Below are 16633 nucleotides of genomic sequence, written 5' to 3'. Positions count from 1 at the left end.
CGATATCAGACCAGTGATTGTCTGAGGTGAGCGTCTCGCCTTTTCCTCCTTGTGTTGGTATTCAGGATTCGGGCCAGAGCTGCAGCTCTTCGTCTCTCGGATCTAAAGGAAGGTGAATTTATTTCTTCACCTCGTGTTGAGGTTCAACGTTTCAACCATTTCCAACATGAAGCTATCGCTCCACGTTTTTCTGGTCTAATGTTAATTTTGTTACCAAGGCTTTATGTACTCTGGCCAAAGGGGACGCCTCTGTCCGTCAGACACGCTCTTCTGACCTTACTCAGGGCGTGGCTACTTAATGTGCAAAGGATATGATTAGAAGTTACAGTGCCTTGCGAAAGTATTCGGCCCCCTTGAACTTTGCGACCTTTTGCCACATTTCAGGTTTCAAACATAAAGATATAAAACTGTATTTTTTTGTGAAGAATCAACAACAAGTGGGACACAATCATGAAGTGGAACGACATTTATTGGATATTTCAAACTTTTTTAACAAATCAAAAACTGAAAAATTGGGCGTGCAAAATTATTCAGCCCCCTTAAGTTAATACTTTGTAGCGCCACCTTTTGCTGCGATTACAGCTGTAAGTCGCTTGGGGTATGTCTCTATCAGTTTTGCACATCGAGAGACTGACATTTTTTCCCATTCCTCCTTGCAAAACAGCTCGAGCTCAGTGAGGTTGGATGGAGAGCATTTGTGAACAGCAGTTTTCAGTTCTTTCCACAGATTCTCGATTGGATTCAGGTCTGGACTTTGACTTGGCCATTCTAACACCTGGATATGTTTATTTTTGAACCATTCCATTGTAGATTTTGCTTTATGTTTTGGATCATTGTCTTGTTGGAAGACAAATCTCCGTCCCAGTCTCAGGTCTTTTGCAAACTCCATCAGGTTTTCTTCCAGAATGGTCCTGTATTTGGCTCCATCCATCTTCCCATCAATTTTAACCATATTCCCTGTCCCTGCTGAAGAAAAGCAGGCCCAAACCATGATGCTGCCACCACCATGTTTGACAGTGGGGATGGTGTGTTCAGCTGTGTTGCTTTTACGCCAAACATAACGTTTTGCATTGTTGCCAAAAAGTTCAATTTTGGTTTCATCTGACCAGAGCACCTTCTTCCACATGTTTGGTGTGTCTCCCAGGTGGCTTGTGGCAAACTTTAAACAACACTTTTTATGGATGTCTTTAAGAAATGGCTTTCTTCTTGCCACTCTTCCATAAAGGCCAGATTTGTGCAATATACGACTGATTGTTGTCCTATGGACAGAGTCTTCCACCTCAGCTGTAGATCTCTGCAGTTCATCCAGAGTGATCATGGGCCTCTTGGCTGCATCTCTGATCAGTCTTCTCCTTGTATGAGCTGAAAGTTTAGAGGGACGGCCAGGTCTTGGTAGATTTGCAGTGGTCTGATACTCCTTCCATTTCAATATTATCGCTTGCACAGTGCTCCTTGGGATGTTTAAAGCTTGGGAAATCTTTTTGTATCCAAATCTGGCTTTAAACTTCTTCACAACAGTATCTCGGACCTGCCTGGTGTGTTCCTTGTTCTTCATGATGCTCTCTGCGCTTTTAACGGACCTCTGAGACTATCACAGTGCAGGTGCATTTATACGGAGACTTGATTACACACATGTGGATTGTATTTATCATCATTAGTCATTTAGGTCAACATTGGATCATTCAGAGATCCTCACTGAACTTCTGGAGGGAGTTTGCTGCACTGAAAGTAAAGGGGCTGAATAATTTTGCACGCCCAATTTTTCAGTTTTTGATTTGTTAAAAAAGTTTGAAATATCCAATAAATGTCGTTCCACTTCATGATTGTGTCCCACTTATTGTTGATTCTTCACAAAAAAATACAGTTTTATATCTTTATGTTTGATGCCTGAAATGTGGCAAAAGGTCGCAAAGTTCAAGGGGGCCGAATACTTTCGCAAGGCACTGTATCTCTTATGACTCCTAAAAACACATTCATATCTTAAAAATACTTTCATGTTTCATATTGTATGCAAAACATATTGCATGAAAACTTGACATATAAAGGGGTTATCCTTTCCAAGTTACAGTGTTTGGTCCTTACAGTTTTTAAAAACATCACTAAATGAAAACCAATATTACATTTGTTTTCCGTAGTTCCCCATTGACCACTTCCCACATGATGTTAAAAATATTGTTCCATTATCACTTTTTTAACGTTAGAGTTTTGGGCGGGCAAAAGTATCTGAGAACAAAGCCATTCCTTTGTTTGATACCAAAGAGTAAGAGAGAGAGTCTCTCTCTCTTGTAATTTACAACCGGGTGTGAACGGTCGACCAGCTCCCCTCCTCCCCTCTGTGGGAAAGAGAGAGGCCTGGTTACCGTCACCAGTCTGATCTGACCCATTCTGATCCTCACAGGACAGTCATGACACTGGTCTCTCTCTCCTTCTCTCTATTCTCAATTCAATTTTAATTTAAGGGGCTTTATTGGTATGGGAAGCATGTGTTTAAATTGCCAAATCACATGAAATAGATAATAAACAATACAAAATGAACAGTAAACATTACACTCACAAAAGTTCCAAAAGAATAAAGACATTCCAAATGTCATATTATGTCTATTTACAGTGTTGTAATGATGTGCAAATAGTTAGTACAAAATACAAAATGGAAAATAAATAAACATAAATATAGGTTGTTTTTACAATAGTGTTTGTTCTTCACTGATTTCCCTTTTCTTGTGGCAACAGGTCACAAATCTTGCTGCTTTGATGACACACTGTGGTATTTCACCCAATAGATGGATTGGATTTGTTTTTTCAAAATCTTTGTGGATCTGTGTAATCTGAGGGAAATATGTGTCTTTAATATGGTCATACATTTGGCATGAGGTTAGGAAGTGAAGCCCAGTTTGTGGCCAGTGTGCACATAGCCTGTCTTCTCTTGAGAGCCAGGTCTGCCTACGGTGGCCTTTCTCAATAGCAAGGCTATGCTCACTGAGTCTGTACAAATTCAAAGATTTCCTTAATATTGGGTCAGTTACAGTGTTCAGGTATTCTGCCACTGTGTACTCTCTGTGTAGGGGCCAAAAAGCATTAAAGTTTAATCTGTGTTTTGGAAATTCTATCCAATGTGTTTCTCTCTCTCTTTCTCTGGTCTCTCTATCCTCTCTTACTCTGGTCTCTCTCTCCTCTCTTTATCTCTCTCCTCTTTATCTCTCTTTCTCTCTCTCTCGCTCTCTTTCTCTGGTCTCTCCTTCTAGCTCACATTTTCTCTCTCTCGCTCTCTCTTTTCTTCCATAAAACAATCGCTGAAAGCTAAACTTCAATTAATCACCTGTACTGCTACACGATACCTCATCATAAACAGATATTGTAAATCACAATCTTTCTCTCTCGCTCTCTCTCTCTCTCTCTCTCTCTCTCTCTCTCTCTCTCTCTGGTCTCTCTATCCTCTCTTGTTCTCTCTCTTTCTCTGGTCTCTCTCCTCTCTTTATCTCTCTCTCCTCTTTATCTCTTTCTTGCTCTTTCTGTGGTCTCTCTCTCTCTCGCTCTATCCATCTCCCTCCTCTCCTTTCTCTCTATATACACACACAGCTTTGTAACGGAGTTTGATCTTTCCTGTCATTTTCACAAGACGTTCGCACATCAAAGACTAAAACCATTTCAATCATCCCAAAGCCCTTGCCTCCTAAACATCACAGTCAAGGAGGAGAGAGAATGGGAAACGGATAAGACCGTGATGAGAAGATCACATGTGTAAGAGGAAAGACGTTTGATCTCTTCCTGGTCTGATAACTAAGTCATTAGGGTATGAGTGTTGGAGATAACACCACCAACACACACTGAGATGTGTTAAGAACAGGAAGCTGTGACATAGATAGTGGTTTTACTGATACAGGGAAGAAGCATAGAGAAGCAGATAAGATCAACTTTCTTTGATATAGCCTAGGCGTAGCACTTTTTCTCATAGCAACTGAACCAAACCCCTGAAAAGATCTCCTCTCTGTCCCCTGTGTCTGTTGATAGTATAATGTGATTCATACTTTAGCTGCAACACCAGGTGAGGTGACCTTTTCTACAAACAATGACCTCAATAAAACTTCTGTGAGATGGTTGCGTTCCAAGATGGCGTAGCAGTGCAGACGTATTTTGTTCGTCCTCTCATGTACTTTTGTATTTTTCGTCTTTTTTGTATATATTTCAATTTTATTTTCAATCTCTTCTCCATTTTAGTTCAATTATACCTTCCGGTAACCCAATGTGATACGGAACCGCTATTATTTTTAATTTTTAGACCTTATATCAAGAACCTCCTAGCCATCAGAAGCTAACCAGCTCATTTGTTACAAGCTATTTAGTCATTGTTAGCCACTGCTAGCGGCTTTTACCTTCTGCACAGACACCAGCCCTTTTTTTAGCCTGGATAATACTCGCCAGCCGACCAGTATCGGACTGTTTCTCCACTACAATGCCGGATTCCTGCTGTAATCCCTGGACCAATACTCCTGATCTTCACAGCTAGCTAGCACCCACCGAGTTACCCAGTACTGAAGCTATCCCTGAGGCCCACCTCCTAGCCTACTCAGTTGTTCACCCGGAATCCACAAAAACACGGCTAGAACACACTACTTCACCGGCTCCTTGCCGTAAGCACTGGAACTTGGCACCGGATCACCGCTGCTACCGAGTGGCTATAGTGGCTAACGCCCCTGCCCCGAAGCTAGCACCAGTTAGCCGTGAGCCAGGCGCATCTCCCGGCTAGAAAACTAAATTACTACAACTACAATACCTCTTTCGCCATCTGGCTTGGATCCTTAGTCGACACGGCGCCCCGCCGCACCACCACGCCTGGTCTGCCGACTGGTCTCCATCCGCTGTGCCTTCAACCGGCCTCCGTCGGACATCGGAGCAGATGCTTCTACTAGCCCTGGGCTACTAACTTTAAATGCCGTGGCACCCGCGTGCTAGCGTAGTAGCGACTGCTAGACTGTCCATTAATCACGGTACTCCATTCTGTTTATTTTTTTGTTTATCTGTCGGCCCCAGCCGCGAACTCAGGCCCTGTGTGTAGTTAACCGACCCTCTCTGCCCATTCATCGCCATTTTACCTGTTGTTGTTTTAGCTGATTAGCTGTTGTTGTTTCACCCGTTGTTGTCTTAGCTAGCTCTCCAAATCAACACCTGTGATTACTTTATGCCTCGCTGTATGTCTCTCTCATATGTCAATATGCCTTGTATACTGTTGTTTAGGTTAGTTATCATTGTTTTAGTTTACAATGGAGCCCCTAGTTCCACTTGTTATACCTCTGATACCTCCTTTGTCCCACCTCCCACACATGCAGTGACCTCACCCATTATAACTAGCTTATCCAGAGATATAACCTCTCTTATCACTCACTGCCTGGGCTTACCTCCGCTGTACCCGCTGTTCTCACACCATACCCCTGTCTGCACATTATGCCCTGAATCTATTCTACCACGCCCAGAAATCTGCTCCTTCTATTCTTTGTCCCCAATGCTCTAGGCGACCAGTTTTGATAGCCTTTAGCCGTACCCTCATCCTACTCCTCCTCTGTTCCTCTGTTCCTCAGGCCCTGCATGTTCCCAGGCACCCTCATTTGTTGACTTCTGTGATCGAAAAAGCCTTGGTTTCATGCATGTCAACATCAGAAGCCTTCTCCCTAAGTTTGTTTTACTCACTGCTTTAGCACACTCCGCCATCCCTGATGTCCTTGCTGTGTCTGAATCCTGGCTTAGGAAGAACACCAACAATTCTGAGATTTCCATACTCAACTACAACATTTTCCGTCAAGGTAGAACTGCCAAAGGGGGAGGAGTTGCAATCTACTGCAGAGATAGCCTGCAAAGTTCTGTCATACTTTCCAGGTCTATACACAAACAGTTTGAACTTCTAATTTAAAAAATTAACCTCTCCAGAAATAAGTCTCTCACTGTTGCCGCCTGCTATCGACCCCCCTCTGCTCCCAGCTGTGCCCTGGACACCATTTGTGAATTGATAGCCCCCCATCTAGCTTCAGAGTTCATTCTGTTTGGTGACCTAAACTGGGATATGCTTAACACCCCGGCAGTCCTACAATCTAAGCTAAATGCCCTCAATCTCACACAAAGCATCAAGGAACCCACCAGGTACAACCCTAAATTCGTAAAAATGGGCACCCTCATAGAAATTATCCTGACCAACTTGCTCTCCAAATACACCTCCGCTGTTTTCAATCAGGAGCTCAGCGATCACTGCCTAATTGGCCGTATCCACTATGGGTCCGCGGTCAAACGACCACCCCTCATCACTGTCAAACGCTCCCTAAAACACTTCTGCGACCAGGCCTTTCTAATCGACCTGGCCCGGGAAGGACATTGACCTCATCCCGTCAGTCGAGGATGCCTGGTCATTCTTTAAAAGTAATTTCCTCACCATCTTAGATAAGCATGCACCGTTCAAAAAATGCAGAACTAAGAACAGATATAGCTCTTGGTTCACTCCAGACCTGACTGCCCTTGACCAGCACAAAAACATCCTGTGGCGGGCTGCAATAGCATCGAATAGTCCCCGCGATATGCAACTGTTCAGGGAAATCAGGAACCAATACACGCAGTCAGTCAAGCAAAGGCTAGCTTTTTCAAGCAGAAATTCGCATCCTGTAGCTCTAACTCCAAAATGTTTTGGGACACTGTAAAGTCCATGGAGAACAAGAGCACCTCCTCCCAGCTGCCCACTGCACTGAGGCTAGGTAACACTGTCACCACTGTCACCACATGCCCAAGCATCCCCAGCTTCTCCGTCACCCAAATCCAGACAACAGATGTTCTGAAAGAGCTGCAAAACCTGGACCCGTACAAATCAGCTGGGCTTGACAATCTGGACCCTCTCTTTGTAAAACTATCCGCCGCCGTTGTTGCAACCCCTATTACCAGCCTGTTCAACCTCTTTTTCATATCGTCCGAGATCCCTAAAGATCGGAAAGCTACCGCGGTCATCCCCCTCTTCAAAGGGGGTGACACCCTAGACCCAAACTATTACAGACCTATATCCATCCTGCCCTGCCTATCTAAAGTCTTCGAAAGCCAAGTTAATAAACAATAAAGCCAAGTTAATAAACTCCTTCCGTGGACTCCAACTGCTCTTAAACGCCAGTAAAACCAAATGCATGCTTTTCAACCGTTCGCTGCCCGCACCCACCCGCCCGACTAGCATCACCACCCTGGACGGTTCCGACCTAGAATATGTGGACAACTATAAATACCTAGGTGTCTGGCTAGACTGTAAACTCTCCTTCCAGACTCATATTAAACATCTCCAATCCAAAATCAAATCTAGAATTGGCCTTCTATTTTGTAAAACAAAGCCTCCTTCACTCACGCCGCCAAACTTACCCTTGTAAAACTGACTATCCTACCGATCCTCGACTTCGGCGATGTCATCTACAAAATAGCTTCCAATACTCTACTCAGCAAACTGGATGCAGTCTATCACAGTGCCATCCATTTTGTTACCAAATCACCTTATACCACCCACCACTGCGACCTGTATGCTCTAGTCGGCTGGCCCTCACTACAAATTCATCGCCAGACCCACTGGCTCCAGGTCATCTATACGTCTATGCTAGGTAAAGCTCCGCCTTATCTCAGTTCACTGGTCACGATAACAACACCCACCCGTAGCCCACGTACCAGCAGGTATATCTCAATGATCATCCCCAAAGCCAACACCTCATTTGGCCGCCTTTCCTTCCAGTTCTCTGCTGCCAGTAACTGGAACGAATTGCAAAAATCACTGAAGTTGGAGACTTTTATTTCCCTCACCAACTTTAAACATCAACTATCTGAGCAGCTAACCGATCGCTGCAGCTGTACATAGTCCATCTGTAAATAGCCCACCTAATCTACCTACCTCATCCCCATACTGTTTTTATTGTATTTACTTTTCTGCTCTTTTGCACACCAGTATCTCTACTTGCACATCATCATCTGCTCATTTATCACTCCAGTGTTAATCTGCTAAATTGTAATTATTCGCTCCTATGGCCTATTTATTGCCTACCACCTCATGCCTTTTGCACACACTGTATATAGACTTTATTTTTTCTATTGTGTCATTGACTTGTCTATTGTGTTATTGGCTTGTTTATTGTTTACTCCATGTGTAACTCTGTGTTGTTGTCTGTGTCACACTGCTTTGCTTTATCTTGGCCAGGTTGCAGTTGCAAATGAGAACTTGTTCTCAACTAGCCTACCTAGTTAAATAAAGGTGAAATTAAAAATGACCTTCCAGGTCATGGGGACCGTCCAGGTTCGTATAAATCACGTGTGTTCGTCAGGGTATAATTATTTATTTGATTCACACAGCAACACACACACACACACACACACACACACACACACACACACACACACACACACACACACACACACACACACAGCCTGTGCCAGGAGCTTTGACTCACCCGGTAAAACAGAGGGGTGTTTTTAAAGAGGGAAGGTGAGATGTGATTCATACAGGATGTCTGTTACAATTAGTTTTCCATTGTTAAAACTGTTTCTGCTTTCTGAGAACAATTGTTATCGAGACAGACACACATATTCCCACACGCAAGTGATTCAGCTGCATAATCAAAAACACAATCCAACACACATGGCCCAGGAAGAAACCACATCCACCACACATAGCCTGGGGAAGAAACCACATCCACCACACTTGGCCTGGGGAAGAAAACACATCCACCACACATGGCCCGGGGAAGAAACCACATCCACCACACTTGGCCTGGGGAAGAAAACACAATCCAACACACATGGCCCAGGAAGAAACCACATCCACCACACATAGCCTGGGGAAGAAACCACATCCACCACACTTGGCCTGGGGAAGAAAACACATCCACCACACATGGCCCGGGGAAGAAACCACATCCACCACACTTGGCCTGGGGAAGAAACCACATACACCACACATAGCCCGGGGAAGAAACCACATCCACCACACATGGCCCGGGAAGGAAACCACATCCACCACACACAGCCCGGGAAGGAAACCACATCCACCACACATAGCCCGGGGAAGAAACCACATCCACCACACACAGCCTGGGGAAGAAACCACATCCACCACACATGGCCCGGGGAAGAAACCACATCCACCACACACAGCTCGGGGAAGAAACCACATACACCACACACAGCCCGGGGAAGAAACCACATACACCACACACAGCCCATCCAAGTTTTGTATGAAGATTTTATTTGTAATTTTCAAGGAGCATTTGATTGCCTCTCACCATCTCATTCTCTTCTTCTTTCTCCTCCTGTCACACCCGAATCTGCTTATCAAGGCCCATGTTAACGTTTCCATGTCATTAACAACAGCGATATTGGCTGTATATGTGTGTGTGTCTGTCATCGTCACGGCGACAGGATTCCTCTCTCCCTCATCCATCATAGTGTGGTTGGCTGGCGCTGGCATGTCGACACACGCCACAAACACACTGTCACCACAGGCACAGACACACTGCTCCCTAGTGACAGAATTATAATTAAACACCTGTACCTTACTCCATTCTTCCTGTGGTTCCTCCCAGAACACTATGGAGTTGATGCGTATAGGGACTCGCCGTCTAAAAGGTGCAACTTACTTGTTTTTTTTATTGACAAAGCACTGGCAGCCTGGAGGGGAGGCAGAATGTGTTTTCCTCCTTTTATTGTGGAGGGCTTATAGTCGTGTGTGTGTGTGTGTATGTGTGTGTGTGTGTGTGTGTGTGTGTGTATGTGTATGTGTGTGTGTGTGTGTGTGTGTGTGTGTGTGTATGTGTATGTGTGTGTGTGTGTGTGTGTGTATGTGTATGTGTGTGTGTGTGTTGTGCATTTTTGAATTTGTTGTTTAATAATAATTGCCCTGGATCAGTGGTGAGGTGTTATTACAAAAGGCCCTGTTATCCCATAATAGTCCCATTACTGACCTGGAGGCTCCTGGCAGGAGGTTTGGAAAACCTTGTTCTTTCCTTTGAATCTGTCATTGTTTATTTCATTAAATGCATTTTCTCTCATAACTTACACTGACTCCAAGCACTCTGGCTATAAGTGTTCGAGCTGAGACTGTGTGTGTTGGTGCAGCTACACTATATATACAAAAGTATATGGATACCCCTTCAAATTATTGGATTCAGCTGAAAGGTGTATAAAATCAAACACTCAGCCATACAATCTCCATAGACAAACATTGGCAGTACAATGGCCTTACTGAAGAGCTCAGTGGCATTCAACATGGAACAGTCATAGTGACCTTTCCAACAAGCTCAGCCGCGAAGTGGTAGGCCACACAAGCTCACAGAACAGGACCGCTGAGTGCTGAAACGCATAGCGTCAACATCGTCTGTCCTTGGTTGCAAGACTCACCATCGAGTTCCAAACTGCCTCTGGAAACAACGTCAGCACAATAACTATTCACCGGGAGCTTCATGAAAGTGATTTCCAGGGAGAGCAGCCGCATACAAGCCTAAGATCATCATGCGCAATGGCAAGTGTCGGCTGGAGTGGTGTAAAGCTCGCTGCCATTGGACTCTGGACATGGTTCAGGTTAGGCCCTTTGGTCCCAATGAAGGGAAATCTTAACGCTACAGCATACAGTTACATTCTAGATGATTCTGTGCTTCCAACTTTGTGGCAATAGTTTGGAGAGTGCTCTGGAGCAATTTTTCATCAAGGATCTCTCTGTACTTTGTTCCATTCACCTTTCCCTCGATTCTGACTAGTCTCCCAGTCCTTGCCGCTGAAAAACATCCCCACAACATAATGCTGCCACCACCATGCTTCATCGTAGGGATGGTGCCAGATTTCCTCCAAACGTGATGCTTGGGATTCAGGCCAAAGAGTTAAATCTTGGTTTCATCAGACCAGAGAATCTTGTTTCTCATGGTCAGAGAGTCTTTAGGTGCTTTTTGGCTAACTCCAAGTGGGCTGTCATGAGGCTTTTACTGGGGAGTGGCTTCTGTCTGGCCACTCTACCATAAGGGCCTGATTGGTGCAGTGCTGCAGAGATGGTTGTCCTTCTGGAAGGTTCTCCCATCTCCACAGAGGAACTCTGGAGCTCTGTCCAAGGCCCTCCCCCAATTGCTCAGTGTGGCCGGGCAGAAAGCTCTAAGAAGAGTCTTGGTGGTTCCAAACTTCTTCCATTTATGAATGATGGGAGGGCAATGTGTTCTTGGGGACCTTCAATTCTGCAGACATTTTTTAGTACCCTTCTACATCTACATTGCTTTCTGTTTGGGGTTATAGGCTGGGTTTCTGTATAGCACTTTGTGACATCGGCTGATGTAAAAATGTCTTTATCAATCTATTTGATTGATTGATTGATTGAGAAGACTCTTTCCTGTTTCAGCATGCCCCGTGCACAAAGCGAGGTCCATACAGAAATGGTTTGTCGAGATCGGTGTGGAAGAACTTGACTGGCTTGCACAGAGCCCTGACCTCAAACCCATTGAACACCTTTGGGATGAATTGGAATGCCGATTGCGAGCCAGGCCTAATCGCCCAACATCAGTACCCGACCTCACTAATGCTCTTGTGGCTGAATGGAAGCAAGTCCCCGCAGGAACGTTCCAACGTCTAGTGGAAAGCCTTCCCAGAAGAGTGGAGGCTGTTATAGCAGGCATCCACAAACTGTTGGTCATGTAGTGTATGTGTGTGCAGGAAGTTGGCCCTAAGGGTTTGTGTTAGCTGGATGAAAGCTGTATTTCTGTAGTTCTGTGTCCCTCTGGGCAATATAGAGTCTCAGCTGGAGGAGTATTGTGTTCTGAGGCCACATCTCACAGTCACATTCAGTGATTCAGGGCTGGGTGGAAATAAGACTGATTAAATGCTGAATGGATGATTACCCATGCATTCTTTCGTTTGGATGTGGATGGATGTGTCACATTGGATTTTAGGATACTGTTGTTGTACATTGTGGTTGGTTGGGTAATGGACCTTGCCTAGATTGTGCTTTGGAGATTCCTTGCTCATTTGGATGTAATTTACCTTCATCACCCAAGTTCAGTCTTTCTTAACCCTCTCTTCCCCTTTCTCCCTTCCTCTCTCTCTTCCCCCCTCTCTCTCTTTTCCCCTCTTTCCCTTTTTGCCTCTCTCTCTGCAGTTGGTGGCATTGGAGAGACAGGTGTTTGACTTCCTGGGGTACCAGTGGGCGCCCATCCTGGCCAACTTCTTCCACATCATCATCGTCATCCTCGGCCTCTTCGGCACCATACAATACCGACCACGCTACATTGTAGTGGTGAGTACAAACACGCACATATACACCACAAACGCACACATATATGTACACACACACTTGTCAGCCCAAATTGTATTGAACCGTTTATCAATTTATTCAAACTCCCAAGATCCCCCTCCCTGAACACATTGTTTGTTGTCTTAATCTATTAATCTATCAGTAAGTACATTTAATTAATGACTCAACTTCCATTCATTTCACACCCAGAGTGCACCCTAAAGCCAACCCTCAACAAAAATCCAGCTGGATTTAGGATTTGGTTAAATCTGAGGGGTTATGGGTGGGGGGAGGAGGTTACAGCACCTCTTGATTAGTTGAATTAGGTGTGTTAGTACTAGCCAAGAACAAACGCCAGGCCATCTTGTAGCACTGCAGGACCAGGTTTAAAAAATACAATGGAATGTTCTAGAAGGTTCTAGATCGAAGATCACTAATGTTCTAAACTGAACAAAAATCTAAATGCAACATGCAACCATTTAAAATATTTTACTGAGTAACAGGAAATCAGTAAATTGAAATAAATGTATTAGGCCCTAATCTATGGATTTCACATGAGTGGAGAGGGGTGCAGCCATGGGTGGGCCTGGTAGGGCATAGGCCCACCCACTGGGGAGCCAGGCCCACCCACTGGGGAGCCAGGCCCAGCCACTGGGGAGCCAGGCCCACCCACTGGGGTGCCAGGCCCAGCCACTGGGGAGCCAGGCCCACCCACTGGGGAGCCAGGCCCACCCACTGGGGAGCCAGGCCCACCCACTGGGGAGCAAGGCCCACCCACTGGGGAGCCAGGCCCACCGACTGGGGAGCCAGGCCCAGCCAATCAGAATGAGTTTCCCCCACAAAAGGGTTTTATTACAGACATAAATACTCCTTCAAATAGGATGGATGAAGCTAACAAACAATAAAAGATTCACAAAGACATAAAAAATATTTTAGCAAAGCTCAATTTGGGTGTTTATGTGGAAAGGAAGTCAAAGGGCGAGGGAGAGAGAAAAGACAGATTGGAAGGAATGTGTGAGAGGTCGGAGGGAGGAGGATAACCAAAGGCAAGAGAGGATACAGGGATAAGAAGGAAAGAATAGTGTCAGTTTTCTTAGGAAAATGGAGGGAAGATGAAAAGAGGAGGGAGAGGAGTGGAACGGAGAGAGTAACTAAAGAGCAGATAGAGGGAAGAATACTTGTGTGTCAGCGTTCTTGAAAAAGAAGGGAAGGGATTTGGTGACTCAACATGTTAGATGTCTGTAGGGAGGGTAAGTTCTCTACTGTGTTTAGGTTAGGATGAGTAGGGAGGGTAAGGTGGTGGGTAGGTGGGTACAGAGTGGCAGACAGGTTCGTGGTCAAGGCAGGTAGAATGGTCAGGCAGGTGGGTACAGAGTGGCAGACAGGCTCGTGGTCAAGGCAGGCAGAATGGTCAGGCAGGTGGGTACAAAGTCCAGAAACTACCGTCAACTTTCTATACAGTCGCTAAATTAAATGAACAAGTGTCTCCTCCTCCAGGTAGACCCATTGTAGCAGCAATTGACTCTGTGACATCCAACATTTCAACATTTGTGGATTACCACATCAAACCGATGGTTGAGAATCTCCCATCTTATGTCAAAGTCACGTGATCTCATTAATAGAGGGCTTAGGAAGGATACCAGAGGGCACCCTGCTGGCCACTTTTGATGTGGAGAGCTTGTTCACTAACATCCCACACACTGGAGGCTTGCAGGTGCTGCAACACTTCCTTCAGACTCTACCCTTGTTCCATCCAAAGATTGTATCTTACAAGTTACTGTACTGGTATTATCCAATAACTACCTCATTTTTGAGTCAGACTTTGAGTGTAGCCATGGCCCACCCCTTAGTGACATAATTAGTTAAATAAAGTCCACGATCTCAGTATATATACACCTGTTCTGAAAGGCCCCAGAGTCTGCAACACCACTAAACAAGGGGCACCACCAAGCAAGCGGCATCATGAAGATCATGGAGCTCTCTAAACAGGTCAGGGACAAAGTTGTGGAGAAGTACAGGTCAGGGTTGGGTTATAAAAAATATATCAGAAATGTTGAACATCCCCTAGAGCACCATTAAATCCATTATTAAACAATGGAAAGAATATGGCACCACAACAAACCTGTCAAGAGAGGGCCGCCCACCAAAACTCACGGACCAGGCAAGGTGGGCATTAATCAGAGAGGCAACAAAGAGACCAAAGATAACCCTGAAGGAGCTGCAAAGTGGAGATTGGAGTATCTATCCATAGGACCACTTTAAGGCGTACACTTCAGAGAGCTGAGCTTTATGGAAGAGTGGCCAGAAAGAAGCTATTGCTTAATGGAGACCCCCCAAACACATGGAAGAAGGTACTATGGTCAGACGAGACTAAAATTGAGCTTTTTGGCCATCAAGGAAAACGCTATGTCTGGCACAAACCCAACACCTCTCATGACCCCAAGAACACCATCCCCACCGTGAAGCATCATGCTGTGGCGATGTTTTTCATCGGCAGGGAATGGCAAAATGGTCAGAATTTAAGGAATGATGGATGGAGCTAAATATAGGGAAATTCTTGAGGGAAACCTGTTTCAGTCCTCTAGAGATTTGAGACTGGGATGGAGGTTCACTTTCCAGCAGGACAATGACCCTAAGCATACTGCTAAAGCAACACTCGAGTGGTTTAAGGGGAAACATTTAAATTTCTTGGAATGGCCTAGTTAAAGCCCAGACCTCAATCCAATTGAGAATCTGTGGTATGAATTAAAGATTGCTGTACACCAGCGGAACCCATCCAACTTGAAGGAGCTGGAGCAGTTTTGCCTTGAAGAATGGGCAAAAATCCCAGTGGCTAGATGTGCCAAGCTTATAAGACATACCCCAAGAGACTTGCAGCTGTAATTACTGCAAAAGGTGTCTCTACAAAGTATTGACTTTTGGGGGTGAATATTTTATGTTATTTTCTGTTTTTTGTCTTATTTCTTGTTTGTTTCACAATAAAAAATATGTTGCATCTTCAAAGTGGTAGGCATGTTGTGTAATTTACACAAAAAAAATCTATTTTAATTTCAGGTTGTAAGGCAACAAAATAGGAAAAATGCCAAGGGGGGTGAATAGTTTCATAAGATGATGTCTTTGTGCTCTGGGAAGGAAGTCAGCAGGAACTAAATTAATTCCAAACTCTACTAAACGAGAGCTCTGAATAACTCAAATTCACCATGCAGACTGATGAGAGAAAAATAAACTACCTGGACATATGGATCATCAAAGAGAATGATGCATTACACACAAACTTATACACAAAGCCCACAGATCGCAATATCTTGCTATGTGCGGATCGTATGCATCCCCTTCCCCTCAAGAATGGTCTACCATATAGCCAGTTATGCTATATGGTAGAGCCAATCAATCTGTGGCCACCAGACAGATTTTGACAGCAATGCTAAAAGAATGACAGATCAATTCAAAATGAGAGGCTACAAGGACAAAACTCTTGAAGCTGCTATGATGAAAATCTCAAAAACCGAGAGTGCAATTACTAAAATCTCAACCAAAGAAGAAAAACAATGCAACCATCTTTTGCACTAAGTGCACCAAAGGTTTGGAGAAAAGGAAACCAATCCTGAAAAGTGTTGGCATATTCTGAAATCAGACAAAACAATCTTACACATGGACCCCCACTGGTGCTCTATAAGGGTGGTCGTAATATTGGAGATAGTTAGGCGAGATCTGACTTGCCCCCTGAGCCCACTCAGACACTCTTGACACCGATCCCAAATGGGAACTACAAATGTGGCTCATGCGCACAGTGCAATAGCACTATAAAACGTATTTCTTCAGACACCCACATACAGGTCGAAAGATCCCTGTTAGGGGTATCATCTCATGCAAGACCAAGTAATCTCTCTCATCACCTGTTCATATGGAAAAGCCTACATAGGACAAAACGAAAAGACAATTAAAACAACGCATAGCTGAACACCGCAGCTCAATCAGGTGTAAGAACATTGACTATCCAGTAGCAGCTCACTTTGTTGAAGCTAACCATCCCATCTCCTCCCTCAAATACACAGGCAATGAGCATGTTGCTCTACCAAGGAGAGGAGGTAACATCGAGATCCTACTCCTACAAAGGGAGGCTTACTGGATATCCTATCTAAAACATTGACCCCTAGTGGTCTGAATATTGACTTTGATTTCAGGCCCTTATGAACAATTCTTTCTTTTATGAACAAGTCTTATAAATTGATATATTCTTTCTACAGCTTATTAGGGTACACCTAATATGTTCCCCCTGTTGATTACGCTGATTATACATTAAGGTTGAACCAAAAGATGTAACAATGTAACAAATATGAAATGAAATACAAAACAATTAAATATGTGAAATTG

The 16633-nt window shown here is 44.4% G+C and overlaps 1 protein-coding gene across 4 annotated transcripts in view; it reads left to right on the top strand.

Annotated features, from left to right (window-relative positions):
- Window positions 1-16633, top strand: part of LOC110492510 (sodium/potassium-transporting ATPase subunit beta-1-interacting protein 4) — a 129278-nt gene that overhangs the window by 43589 nt on the left and 69056 nt on the right. For all 4 annotated transcript variants that reach the window (XM_036947509.1, XM_021566897.2, XM_036947507.1 and 1 more), the window contains exon 2: window positions 12125-12262. In XM_036947509.1, the coding sequence (XP_036803404.1) occupies window positions 12125-12262 (138 nt within the window). The remainder of the gene's footprint in view (window positions 1-12124; window positions 12263-16633) is intronic.

This window comes from Oncorhynchus mykiss, chromosome 16 (genome assembly GCF_013265735.2).
Source record: "Oncorhynchus mykiss isolate Arlee chromosome 16, USDA_OmykA_1.1, whole genome shotgun sequence".
Taxonomy (NCBI): domain Eukaryota; kingdom Metazoa; phylum Chordata; class Actinopteri; order Salmoniformes; family Salmonidae; genus Oncorhynchus; species Oncorhynchus mykiss.
Note: the sequence above shows the minus strand (reverse complement) of the source record. Positions and strands in the feature narration are given on the sequence as shown.